We start from the raw sequence: 14,209 nt of genomic DNA, 5'->3' as shown, positions 1-14,209 counted from the left end.
TATTTTTAAAAAACGTTATGGAGGTATAATTTATATTAAACAAATGGACACATTTTAAGTTTGCGGTTCTGTGGATGTTGACAGATATGTCATCACAGTTGAGATATAGAACATTGACATCACGAAAAATTCCCTCACATCACGTTTCTGTCGTTCCTTCCTGCAACCCCTGATCCTGAGCAACCACTGGTATCGGTGTCCCCATAGGTTTATTTTGCCTTTCCCCCTCAATGGAATCATTTAATATTACTCTTTTGTGTCCATCTTCTTTACTTACCGTGCTTGTGTGATTCTTCTACATTGTGCTTATTGTCTGTTGCTAAGTAGTATTCTGTTGTATGAGTAGAGCATAATTTGTTTTCCATTCACCTGTTGATAGACATTTGAGCTGTTTCCGGTGTTTGGCTATTATGAATAAGGTGGCTGTGGGTATGCATGTACAAAAAGTCATTGTATAGACATACAATTTTATCATTGCATAGTACCTGGGACTGGAATTGTGGGTTATATGGTAAGTGTATGCTTAAATTTATAAGATACCGTCAAAGTGTTTCCCCAAGTGGCTGTGCCATTTTACAGTTCTACTGACAGTGTATATATATATATATATATAGTAATTTCAGTTGTTCAATATCCTCATCAACATCAGTACATGGTATTGACAGCTTTTTTTTATTAGCATATTCATTATTACAAATCATACTTATTCTTTATGCCCCTTATCCAATCTCTCCCCATCCCTCTCCAATAACCATAGATTTGTTCTCTCCTTCTGATAGATTAACTGTTTCTCTGTTGATTTGTTGCCTAGATGATCTGTCCAGTTCTGAGAGAGGTGTGTTCAGGTACTCCATTATCATTATTATCGTATGGAAAATGCTTTTTTATTACTCTGGAGTGTGCTCTGTGGAGATAGAGGACCTCTTCTTTTTTTTTTTTTTTTTTTGTCTCCACTGTTGACTGTCCTTGTGTCAATGCTGTCAAGTGTCTGGTGTGCCATCTGAACGGTGGCTGTGACTACTGCTATTGCAACTAGCCACTTTTGTAGCAGCCGTGGCAATTGTGGTGGCTGTGGTGGGCTACCTCCGTGGAAATGGTGTTTTTGGTATACCCTTTGCCTGATTGCAGCTGGGTTTGGCTTCCCCTGGTTCCTGCCACAGGACCCTGGTGGGGCCCCGTGGTGGTGGCAGCGTGCCTGCTTGTGGCTGGGGTATTGATGGCTTTTTAACTTTTGCCATTTTAGTAGGTACGTAGTGGTATCTTGTGCATTTCCCTGATGATTAATAATTCTTTTTTTTTTTTTTTTTGTCCTTTTCGTGACCGGTAAGGGGATTGCAACCCTTGGCTTGGTGTTGCCCGCACTGTGCTCAGCCAGTGAGCGCACCGGCCATTCCTATATAGGATCCAAACCCGCGGCGGGAGCATCGCTTCGCTCCCAGCGCCGCATTTTCCCGAGTGCGCCGCGGGGTCAGCCCTGCTGATTAATAATTCTGATCATATTTTTGTGCACTTATTGGCTATTGTATATCTTCTTTTATGAAGTATCCATCCAAATTTTTTCACCCATTTTTGAATTTGGTGTATTGTCTTATTATTGAGTTATAAAAATTATTTATATGTTTTGGATATGAGTGCTTTTTTCGATATATGTAACAAATATTTTCTCCCAGTCTGTGACTTTTTATTTTCTTAATGGTGTCATTCAAAGAGAAGTTTTCAATTTTGGTGAAGTTCTGTTTAACAGTTTTTTCTTTTATAATTTATGTTTTCTTGAGTGCTGTCTATCCCAAATGCAGTTTTGTCCCTAGAATTTTTAGTTTTAGATCTTATGGTTAAACTTATGATCCATGTTGTGTTAATTTCTGTGTATGGTGTGAGGTAAAGATTGAGGTTCATTTTAGTTATGGATATCCAGTTTTCCAGCACCATATGGTGAAAAGGGTATACTTTCCCTGTTGAATTGTTTTTGTACATTTATTGAAAATGAGTTGACAATATATGTGTGGGTCTATTTCTGGATTGTTTAGTTTGTTCCATAGATCTATATCTTTGAGATAACAGAACTACACTGTCTTGATTACTGTAGCTTTATAGTTAATCTTGAAATCAGGTGGTGGTGGTACTCCAACTTTGTTCTTCCTTTTAAAAATAGCTTTGGCTATTCTAGGCTCTTTTTATTTCCGTATACATTTTAGTACCAGCTTGTAAATTTCTATTTTTAAAAAGTCTGCTAGGATTTGATTGGGATTGCTTTGAATCAGTAGGTCAGTTTAGAGAAAATTGACATCTTAACAATATTGTATTTTTCCAATCCATGAACATAGTATATCTCTCCATTCATTTAAGTGCTCTTTAATTTTTCTCAGCAGTGTTTTGTAGTTTTCAGTGTACAGGTCTTGCATAAATGTTTTAAATTTTCCTGAAGTATTTCATGGTTTTGGATGTTATTGTAGATCAAATTTAAATTTTTTTCATTTTTTAATTGTTCATTACTTGTGTATAAGAATACAATTACTTTTTGTATATTGACCTTGTAACTGGTGAGCTTGCTAAATTCACTTTCATTAATTCTAGTAGCTTTTGTCCTTATAGATTTTTTAGGCATTTCTGCTTACACAATCATGTCACCTACAAGTAAAGACAATTTTACTTATTCCTTTTCAATCTGTAAATATTTTATTTCGTTGTCTTATCTAGGCCCTCCACTAAAGTTCTGAATAGAGTGGTTAGAGTCATTTGTTCTTTCTTAGGGAACAAGCACTTAGTTTGTTCACTATTAAGTGTACTCATAGCTGTATCAGCTTCAGGAAGTTCTCTTCTATTCTTAATTTATTGAAGTGTTGTTTTTTTTTTTTAAATAAAGATGACCAGTAAGGGGATCCCAACCCTTGACTTGGTATTGTCAGCACCATGCTGTCCCAAGCGAGCCAACTGGCCATCCCTATACAGGGATCTGAACCTGTGGCCCTGGTGCCATCAGCACCACACTCTCCCAAGTGAGCCATGGGCTAGCCCTTATTGAAGTGTTTTTATCATGAAATGATGTTAGACCTTTTCAAACTGCTCAAATCCAACCATATTAATAATTACATTAAATGTAAATGTTCTAAATACTCCAATTAAAAGTCAGAGAATGACAGACTAAGTAACAAAGTGAGGCCTAATCATATGCTGTTTTATAAGAGAAACATATAAAATATAAAGACATAAATAAGTTGAAAGTAAAAGGGTGTTAAAGGATATACCAAACATGATTTGCAAGAATAGTGTGCTGCACTAATATCAGACAAGACAAACTTCAAGACAAGGTATATTGCTAGAGATAATGGTCATTTCAAAGATCAAAGAGTCAATTCGTTAAGATGATGTAACAATCTTAAATGTATCTACATAATAAAAGAAATTCAAAATACATGAAGCAAGACATAATAAAAAGGAGAAATAAATAAATCCATAGTTACGATGGAAGATACAACTTCTTCTCTCATTAATTAATAGAACAAGTGGACAGAAAATCAGTGAGGATATAGAAAGAAGACTTGAATAACATGATTAACCAACTGGACTTACCTGATTTGCCAATAGCAGTGGAATAAAAATTATTTTCCACTGCATATGGAACATTCACCAAGATAGACCATGCAAGGTTATTGGCTGGCAAAGTACAGCCTGCAGGCCAAATCCAGACCACTGCCTGGTTTTGTACAGTTTGCAAACTAGGAATGGTTTTTATGTTTTTAAAGCCTTGTAAAAAAGAAGAAAAAGAACATGAAACAGAGACCATATGTGGCCTACAAAGCTGAAAATATTTACTATTTAGTTCTTTACAGAAAAATTTTGTTGACCCCTATGCTAGACCATAAAATAAATCTTAATAAATTTTAAAAGGAGTGAAATCATACAAGCATACTCTCTGATTGCAACAAAAATTAGAAATCAATAATGAAAAGATATTTAGAAAATTCCAAAATAATTAGAAAATTAAGCATTGTATTTCTAAATAACCTATAAGTCAAAGAAGAAATCATAAGGGAAATTAGAAATATCTTGAATTTGATGGAAATGAAAAGAGATTAAAATTGGCGAGGTGCAGCTAAAGCAGTGCTTGAAGGAGATTTTGTAGCTTTAAGTGCTTATCAGAAAAGAAGAAAGGTCTAAAAATCAATGATCTAAGCCCCTATCTTAAGAAGCTGGAAAAAGAAGAGCAAATTAAACCCAGAGTATGCAGTAGGAAGATTACAAAGACAAAAGAGGAAATCAATGAAATAGAAAATGGCCAAATAATAGAGGGAAAAAAAGATAAAGCCAAAAACTGGTTCTCAGAAAGACCGATAAAATGAGTAAACCTGTAGTCGTACTTATCAAGAGAAAAAAAGAGAGAGACGGACAAGTGTCACTAACACACACAGGAATGGAAGAGGGAGCGCTTCTACAGATTCTACTCACCATGAGGAGAATAACGAGGTAATACCATGTACCACTTCATGCCAGTGATTTAACCAATTTAGGTGAGATGTCGAATTCCTTCAGCAGTGACCAAAACAGAAACAAGAAGAAACAGAAGATAGGAATTGCTCTATATCTATTAACGAGATGGAAGTCATAATTGAAACATCGCCAGAGAAAACTTTAGATGTGCATGGCTTCACTGGTGAGCTCTGTCAAACATTTTACAAACTTAGAATATGGAGGGGGAGGGAATATTTTCCAACATATTTTATGAGGGCAGAATTCACCCTGCTATTCAAAGCAGAGAAAGGCATTGAAAGGAAAGAAGACTGTAGACCAGCATTAACACAGTCACTCCAGCTTTCTTATGATTTGTGTTTACATGGTATATCTTTTTCCCTTCTTTTAACTTTTCCCTACTGTAACCTGTGTCTTTATATTTACAACACTGCGCTCCAACCAGCTGAGCTAACTGGCCAGCCCCCTGTGTCTTTACATCTAAAGTGAGCTTTTTATACTCAGCATACAGTTAGCTCATACTTTTAAAGTCCAGTGTGACAATTTCTGTCTTTAAGTGAAATGATTAGTCTGTTAACATTTAATGCACTTATTTAAGTGGTTGAGTTTATGTCTAGTATCTTACTGTTTTTTGTTTGTCCCATCTGTTTTTGTTGCTTATTTCCCCATAAGCTTTTTTTGTTAGTTTGTTTGTTTTCTTTTGGATTAATGCACCCTTTTTATAGGATCCTGTTGTCTCATTTGGTTTGGTGGGATCTTGTGATCCACCCAGCCATGCACTACTCTATGGCTAGATACACGACTGCACAGAAGCTAACTCAAGATGCCCTATCTTGCACGTTCTTATTTTGGAACAAAAAGCTTTGACAGATGGAGCTCCCCTCTTCCCCTGGGTTGCATATTATCCAAGCGTTTGAGTCATCCTGTGGGGCATTTAGGAGAGAAGAGCATTTGATCTGTGTGTGTGGAGGCAGCGTCTTTTCCTGAAAGTTCTCCGAGTGATCATTATCTCTGGCCCTCCAGTTTGTTGCTACCACTCATTAATATCCACCCACTCTCCTCACAAGAGGAATAAGGAAGATCTTAGGACCCACAAGGAAAGCTGAATGCAGTTAGTGTGTATATGGAGTCTCTTGTACCGCAAGTCAAAGCAGCTCCCCTTGGGGCCTTCAGAGCTCCACCTCTGTAGTCTTCTCGTCTGAGGGCCCGGCACTGCCCATCCCAGCAGCATGGACAGGTATGGGGCCCTGGGGCCAAGCCCTTAGCTCAGTCTGGCAGTGGCAGAGCAGGTGCAGAAGATAAAAGTGGGAAAATGCAGCTGGTGTGGGAAGACAGTGCAGGGTCCTGGTGGTGAGGCTGGGCAGGTGCCCACAGGACCTAGAGTTGTGCTGTTGGAAGCAGCCTGATGTGTGGGGGTGTCAGGGGCCAGCAGAGGTCTTGAAGCCGAGATGAAAGGTCATGGAGACCTCAGCATTTTGGAAAAGTGAGTTTGAGGCAACGAAGACCCAAGGCTGCGGGGTATGGCTGGCGGTGGAGGCTCCCATGTCGGGCTCCTAGGGCAGCATGAGTATCACAGCCAGACAAACCGGGTGTTTGCATTGTATGGTCAGTCTTTCATTTTTCTAAGTAAAATATTAGGTAAGATAAATTTCGTCTACTATTACCATTATTGTAATCTCGAAGAGATTCATAATCTCAGAGTTGAAGTTTGTTAAAGATGTAGGCTTTAGGTTTCTCTTTGTATCAGAGCAGTGACAATGATGTGGCTCACCAGGCCTGGCCCACAGTCTGCCATATGAGACACACTAGGGTGGACATGCTTTGTTTAGTGCAGGCAAAGTCACAAGAATCCTGAGAACGGGAGGCAGAGGACAGGGCTGCAGGTGACCCCTCAGGCTGCTGGGGAGAGGCCTAGCCAGTGGGGGCACATGTGAGGGATGTGGGGTCTCCAGGATGACCCTGGTGTTAGCAAGACGGGGACAGCAAATGGAGGGACCAGGTGTCAGGGGAGCTGAGGGGCTGGACACTGGGGAGGTGGGTGTGTGAGGATGGAGGGGCTTTACTGGTGCTGACGCATGGGAGACATCGGGATGTGTTGGCCTAATGGAGCAACCAGGTGTCAAATGGGAGGGACCAGGTGTCAGGGGAGCTGAGGGGCTGGACACTGGGGAGGTGGGTTTGTGAGGATGGAGGGGCTTTACTGGTGCTGACTCATGGGAGACATCGGGATGTGTTGGCCTAATGGAGCCATCTAAGTGGGAGCATCTAGGGGGCATGTGGAGCTGTGAGTGGGACTGGCAGGGCTGTGGGAAGGAGAGCAAGGAGGTGGGTCATCCCAGAGGAGAGCCTGGGGAAGGCAGTTCTGGGACCTGGGAGATGCAGCATCAGAGCTGGTGGGAGTTGGCAAGTTTGCGCTGACTTTTTGAGCCCAACCTGGAGAGGTCTGATGAGAGCAGTCCTGGAGAGAACCACCCAGGGCCCCAGGAGAATTGCCAGTGTTTGTGTTGGGGATGGTGTAGAGTTGCTGAGGGGAGAGAAATGACCCTTTTGTCCTTGCTTGCAGCTCTGTGGCCATCACGATGTTCTGGAAGTTTGACTTGAATACCACATCCCATGTCGACAAGCTGCTGGACAAGGAGCACGTGACGTTGCAGGAGCTGATGGACGAAGATGACATCTTGCAGGAGTGTAAGGCTCAGAACCAGAAGCTGCTGGACTTCTTGTGCAGGCAGCAGTGTATGGAGGAGCTGGTGAGACTCATCACACAGGACCCGCCCCTGGACATGGAAGAGAAGGTCCGCTTCAAGTATGTCCTGAGGCTGTGAGCAGGGCCCTGCACGCTGGGCAGTGCTGCAGGGAGGCTGTGGGCAGTGTTTGAGGACAGCCCTGGCGAGGGCCTTCTGATGGAGAAGCCAACCTTAAACGTTTACCCCACCTGAGAAGTGAGGAGGCCCCTCCTAGGGGCTTGTTGTTGCTGATGTTTAGGAGTTTGTAATCTCTTGTGGATGTGTTTTCTCATTCTGAGTTACGAGTGGGTTTATATTAGGCTGGTGTATGTCAGAGTGTTTTGAGTGACAATATGCTGAAAAGAAAAGATTTATCCCAGGATAAAGAGGTGCACAGGACTGCAGCCTCAGCGAGGTCGGCCCAGGCCTGGCAAAACAGCTAGGCAGGAGAGGTGTGCAGTCGCCGACCCTTCAACCCTGGGGAATACCTCACTTTGGGGTCTTTGACTTAAAGGAAATATATCATTATCATTAGTGGCACTGACTAGTCTCAAAGTTTTTCCTAAATGTTCCACTCAGCAGTTGGCTAGGATATTAGGAGATAACCGAAAGGGAAGTGGCAATGTGGCAAGATGATTGGTGCTACAGGGCTCTGGGTGAGGACAGGGGCCTGTGAGCAGGAATGCCTTGGGCGACAGGAAGCATAGGCACCCCTGGTTCTGCAGGTGCAGCTCTGTGAAGAGACCGGTGGCCTGCAGTCCCCGGGGAAACGGGATGAGGGACATGGGTCAGGTCAAGCACAGCAGCCCACAGGTGACATGAGGAAGCGCCAGGTAGGTGGGTGGTGGTAAAGTCTTAGAACAATGTCTGAAAACTGTGGCCAGGAAGTCAAACCCTGTTTTTGTGTGGCCTGTAATAATGGTTTACATTTTTAAATGGTTGAAAAAACATCAAAGGAAGAAGAATATTTTGTTGCACATGAGAATGAAGTGAAATTCTCGTTGCAGTGTCTAGCGATAAGTTCTTGTTGGACACAGCCACACACATCCATATGCAACGCAGAGTCAAGTAGTTGCAACAGAGGTCATCAAAAATATTTACTATCTGGCCCTTTCCAGAAAATATTTGCTGACCTTGGTTTTAGAAGCAAGATAAAGCAGGATAGGGAGGTAGGGCGTGCCTGTGGCAGGGATGGCAGTACTTCATTTAGGGTGGTCAGTCAGGTTCTCTGACAAGGGGAGCTGTGCTGGTGGGAGAGGGAAGACAGTTCTAGAAAGAGCAGGGGCTTGTTCGTGGAGTAGCTGAGGGTTTGGGGCTAGGGTGGCTGTCGCTAGAGGCAGCTGTGCCTGGGACATGCCCATTCAACACCTGTGGTCTCAGCATCACTCTTAACAGCCCCCACCCCTCATTCCCAAACATGTCCCAGTTTGATGGCAAATTAGAGCAAAGTGACAGGTATGGGGGGGACAGCTGGGGAGTCTCCTGGGTCAGGACATCGGGTCCCACAGCGGCGCTGATGAGCCAGGAGGTTTTCCTAGGCAGAGTCCAGGAGAAACTGGTAACATAAATACAAGCCTGAACAAACAAAGCAACAAGAAAACTGTTAACTGTGGGGAAACTTACGTAAGTAAGTTAATGCAGCCAGAGCAATGAACCAGCTTAGACAGGAGCAGTGTCTGCATAGTCATACTAAGGTCACTAAAAATTGTGGGGTCATTTTGCAGGGAGGATGAGGGAGAGGGAAGTCATGAGTGAGTGGGAGTTAAAGCTTCATCTCCCATTGTAGGAGGTAACTCAGAGTGTCTAGTATCAGCAAATGAAGGAGTTTCCATGTGTGGTATTTAGAAACATGGAGGTCAGTATCAGGGAAAACTGCTGAACGAGTCTACAGTGATTGCCTCTCAGGAGCGTGGCTTGAGGCCAGGGAGAGGGTTTCTCCTCACCAGCCCTGCTGCACTGAGTTCTCAAAGCATGTGCATGTATCATTTATATAAAAAACATGACAACACGTTTTTTGAGAGAAGGAAGAGGATGGATGGATGGATGAAGTGGTAGCTAAACAAAGAAGTAGGGTCAAGGGCCGGCCCATGGCTCACTTGGGAGAGCGTGGTGCTGACACCACCAAATCAAGGGTTAAGATCCCCTTACCGGTCATCTTTTAAAAAAAAAGTAGGGTCAAGATTATTTTTCAAAGAAGGGGAAGATATAAATACGTTTGTAGGCCGGGAGTTGGCAAACTTTATCTGTGAAAGGCCAGCGAGTAAATTTTAGGCTTTGCAACTACTCACCTCTGAAGTTGTGGCGTGAAAACATTAAGCGAATGGGTGTGGCTACGTTCCAGTAAAACTTTACAGGAACCATTGTCTGTGCTTTTCAAGACCCTGCGGCGGCCGGCAGTGGCAGGTTAGACAGCACCTGCAACAGCCCGTGTGCCTTAGAGGTCAAGGTTCCGCCTGCAGACCTGGCTGAACCCCTCATGACTCAGGCTGGGTCATGGAAGGACTTCTTCCTGGGAAGTGGAGAATTTGCCTAGGCTGTGCCTGCTCAAGAGAAGCTGCACTTGGGTGGTTTGGGGTTAGGCAGCAGCCACTGTCCCTGCTTTAGGCCAGAGGCAGCTCCAGGCAGGTGAGCCCCGTGTGCTTGCTGCCTCTTCCCCAAAGCCAGACATGCAGCCAGCACTGCCTCTGTGGAGCAGCCTGGGCTGAAAAGCCACCATGGCCATAAGGCTGTTACCTTCCAGAGTCAGAGCACTGCTCGCCCAGGCCACAGCAGAGGATGCCACCATGTGGTCTGGCCCTAGAACCATGTGGATGCTCCTGGTCTTTTTTGTGGGTTCCTGTCTTGTTTGCCTGCTGAGTTCTGGATCATTTGAGAAATAAGACAAAAGAGCCAGCAGATAAATGCCAAGGTATCACTTTTGATACTGATAAAGCAATGTGGTTCACAATTCTGGGCTGTGGGCTGCCTCATTCCTCGTTGCACAGTTAGAACTGTGCACCCAGTGGGAAGCAGCACTTGGTCAGGGCAGGCCTCCAGCAGGGAGCCCCCTCCCCCAGAAAGACTTGCTGTACCAAGGGGAAGACCTGAAAGGAAACTCCTCCAGTCAGGAGGGGAAGGGAACTTCCACCATAGCAGTCCAAGGCTCCATCCCCACTCTGACAACTCCACTATCTGTCTTCTGTGATTTTTTTCTTCCTCTTCCTTTGGCTTACTTTCTATGGCAAATTGTATTCTCCAGCTGCTTTCTGATGAGATCCCCTCTGGTTTAGAATTCCAGACTGGCTTCATCCCCTGTGATTCTGGAGCCTCTGCGTTGTCCTCCAGGGTCCAGCCTTGCTGCCGACAGGTCTGATGAAACAGCTATGTGTGTCGCCTGTTTTCCTTCCGCCCTGAGGGCACATCGGTCCTTTTCTAGTCACTGTTGCTTCGGAATTTCCCAATAATGTGAAATTATTCTCTGGGTCAGGACAGGGGATCCCAGAGCGGCATTGATGAGCCAGGAGAGTTTCACAGTCAAGAGTCTGGGAGAAATTAGTAATAGAAAAATACAAAACTAAATAGCAGAACAGAGAACTATTAACTCTGGGGGGAAACTTATAAAAGTAAGTAAATATAACCAGAGAAAGAAAACCAGCTCAGCTGTGAACAGTATTTACATAGTCGTGTTAAAGTGAACACTGGATGTTGATTTTTTTTTCATTGATTGTGCTAGGCACTCCATAGATGCTTTCAGTCTATAAATTAATGGGACGTAGTGCAGGGAAAATTTCTTGTATATTTCTTTGATAATATTCTCCCTCCAGTTTTTCCTCTGCTCTCTCTTTCTGGAAATTCTAATCGGGTGTTACATCACCTGGATTAGTATTTTCTCTTCTTATTTTTGCTCTTAATGTTTTGTCTTTGCCTTTTGGTCTACCTATGAGAGGTTTATTCAACTTTTAAGTTCTCGTCCTTTTACTGACTTTCGAATTTCTACCATCGTATTTTTTTATTTCTAAGTGCTCTTTCTTATTCTTGGATATTTTAGTAAAAGCTTCGAGTTCTTATTTATGGATACACTGTTTTGATGTATCATGTTATCTCTGAGAACATTATAGTTTTTAAAAAGTGCTCTTCTGCTCTCCGTACTCTCTCCTCTGTGTGCCTTGTTCTCTGCTGGGTCAGCATGTGTTTCTTTCAAGAGTGAAGCCATAACACTCGTGCAGAGTTTGGGGTCTGAGCAGGGCTTGATTACTGCAGATGATCAGTGGCCAGCCGTTTGGTTAGATGACAACTAGCTGACTTTTCTCTTTGTCCCATCATTTTCTCTAGAAAAAAAGTCCTTCCAGCTCTTGCCAGTGAAACATAGACCTGTCAGCATCCTGGGAGCTGAGGTGGAAGGTGGGGCTGGGGGCACCTGTCTCAGTCTGTTTTCTGGGGCTTATAACAGAATGCCTGGAACTTGGTAATGTGTTCAGAAATGAAACATATTTCTTACAGTTTGGAGGCTGACAAGCCCAAAGCCCAGGGAACACATCTGGTGAGGACCTTGGTGGTGGGTGGTGACTCTTCACAGCAACACAGGGTGTCACATGGAGAGAATGAGCTGAGCAGGAGAGCTGACCTCTCGCTCACTCTCCTTATAAAGCCTCAGAACCACACCCATGACTGTGAATGGACCAACGCATTCATAAGGGCACAGCCCTCACAATCGAATCTCCTCTCAAATGCCCCACCTTTCAAATGCCATAATCTGATTCCCCAGCCACCTTTTTCTTTTTCAAGTTAAAACCAGCCTTTTATTCTGAATATTCTCTAAGGGAAATGCAAAACAACCCTCTGCTCCCAGACAAGTCCTCAGGTCCCCATCAGGCTCACTAGAAAGTGAATCCAAAAAGAGGTCCTGTGTCCCTTCTTTTCTGTCCTGAGAACGTAGAGGGGATCTGTGGGTTCGATTAGGCTCTGGAGCCACCCGGTCAAAGCACATCAAAGATTTTGGTGTTGAGAAGCAGCTCTGGGTGCTGTGCTCCATGTCCCGTGGTCCTGGGGTCGTGTGAGGGCAAAGCTGGCGTCTGCTAACCAGGGTCACCAGTGCTCTGTGGGGGGTTTGGTGCCGAAGGAGCATGAGGATCCCCAGGTGCATTTGTTCCAGTCCCTCCCTTACAGCCATTCAAGCAGGGAAAGTTGCTGGAGGAGCCCAGTGTCCTGCCCCAGAGGGAGCCCAGGGAGAAGAGTGGTGAGGCCGGCAGCTCTGCCTGAGAAGGAGAGGAGGGCATGCTGAGGGCCCCAGGACTTCCGAGGGGAGCGAGCAGCTCTTGGCCACACCATCTCAAGAGCAGGGCCTATGAAACACTTTCCCCAAACCTGGCATGGCCCTGTAAGGTCAAGTGACCCCCCAAATCCCACACCCCCAGATCTTGGCAAGAAGCTGTCTCATGAGCCAGGATTGAGGCTCAGGGTGGGGGAGGGTCCCTTTCCTCACCTGGGGAAGCCTTTCCCACAGCTCTGGCAGATGTAGGGCTCGCCCACAGACCCATCATGGGACAGCACATGGTAGGACATGTGCTCTTTTCTTTTGAACTGCTGCCCACACTCAGGGCAGGGTAGGGCTTCTCAGAGTGGGACAGCTTGTGCCAGTTGAGATGGTACACATCATGAAAGATCTTGCCGCAGATCTCACAAACCACTTGCTTCCTGGTCTGGCTCCTCTTTCAGGGGCCGTGGGGTCCTCAGAGATGGGTAGTCCATTCTTACCCAGCCTTGGAGGAGGAAGGTCGATGTAGCCCAGCTGGTGGCTGGTGACATCGTGCTGGGCCGGATAGCAAAGTGAATACCTTCCCACTCAGGCCACATGGAAGGACACCTGCCTCCTCAGGCCCCTGGGAACCCAAACATTGAGTCCACCAAGCTGGCCCTACTTAGCATGTTACAGTGGGGGTTGAGTTTCCAGTACATGAACTTTTGGGGGACACATTTAACCCATAGTAGCATCCCAATGTCTTTTTCATCAAGTCCCCTCTTTCTAGACTAGGTCTGATCACCCCTCAGCCGTGCCTGGTGTCCCCAAATCAGGAGCTGCTGTGGTCCACTTTTCCCAGGGAATAAACTGCTGCAGGTCTGTGGAGTGGTGGCCGGGAGGCCCTGGGGGTCTTATAGCTCTACTCTGCACCAGTTTCCATCCACCCTGCCCTTGCCAGCCAGTGTCAGCATCCAGGCCTCTCCCGGGCTATGTGGCTTGAACCCTCATCTCTAGCCGGCACCCCCTCTGCGGGCGCCTAAGACAGCTTTCCCAGTGCCAGATTGGTCCTCACTTGGCCGGCTGTTTCCTCTCTTGCAGGCTGACCAACGACACTTCAGCTCCTCTATTCTTGTCTTTTTAATTTTTTGCATTATTTGAGTAGGAGTTTGAGAGAATAGCAGAAAACCTGTGTGCTCTGCCATGTTTAACTGGAATTTCTGTTCCTCGTGTAAGTTTTAAAAGGACTATCATGGTACCTGTTCTTTGAAAGAATAATTATAAAATACTGGTAAAGAAAAAAAGGATAAAACCTTCGTCCTTCCGCCCAGGGAGTCAGCTTCTAGCTCAGGCTGCTCCATGTGTATGGACAGATTGGCTCATCCCCGTGCTCCTGAAGGTTTCTTCAAGGAGCGGCCTGTGCTTTCTCTGTCTCTTCAACCTCTGTTTTCTCCTCACCCCCGTGGAGTTTGGCCCCCCTCCACTCCAGCGCATCTTGTCTGCTTGCTTACAGATCTGGGAAATGCGGGGCCTCCCAGGGTGGCCTTTGATGCTGTGGGCCTGGCTCTCTCCGGTCCCCCTGCCTTGAGCAGTGTGTGCTGTCCACTGTGCTGAGCACTTGTTGTCCAGTCCTTACAGCAGTCGCACAAGGCGGGTACTGGATCCCCCACTTCATAGACGAGGACACTGAAGGCCAGAGAGGCCAGCTAGTGAGGGGACAAGCCCGGACATAGCCCAGCCCCCTGTCCCCTGCTCTGCACAAACCCCGCCTGTGGTGCCTTTGTGTACTGACCACAGCCAG

General features: G+C 45.3%; 1 protein-coding gene across 9 annotated transcripts in view; it reads left to right on the top strand.

Moving 5' to 3' along the window:
- PPP6R2 (protein phosphatase 6 regulatory subunit 2) overlaps positions 1-14,209 on the top strand; it is a 128,976-nt gene that overhangs the window by 84,874 nt on the left and 29,893 nt on the right. For 8 of the 9 annotated variants that reach the window (XM_063115785.1, XM_063115783.1, XM_063115784.1 and 5 more), the window contains one exon: positions 7,031-7,273. In XM_063115785.1, the coding sequence (XP_062971855.1) occupies positions 7,047-7,273 (227 nt within the window). In that variant the 5' untranslated portion in view covers positions 7,031-7,046. Of the gene's footprint in view, positions 1-4,622; positions 4,652-7,030; positions 7,274-14,209 lie in introns of those variants that run through there. The other variant, XM_063115787.1, reaches the window with a different exon arrangement.

The sequence above is a fragment of the Cynocephalus volans genome, chromosome 12 (genome assembly GCF_027409185.1).
Source record: "Cynocephalus volans isolate mCynVol1 chromosome 12, mCynVol1.pri, whole genome shotgun sequence".
In the NCBI taxonomy this organism is placed as follows: domain Eukaryota; kingdom Metazoa; phylum Chordata; class Mammalia; order Dermoptera; family Cynocephalidae; genus Cynocephalus; species Cynocephalus volans.
The sequence above is the reverse complement of the archived record's forward strand: the minus strand, read 5'-3'. Positions and strand labels throughout refer to the sequence as shown.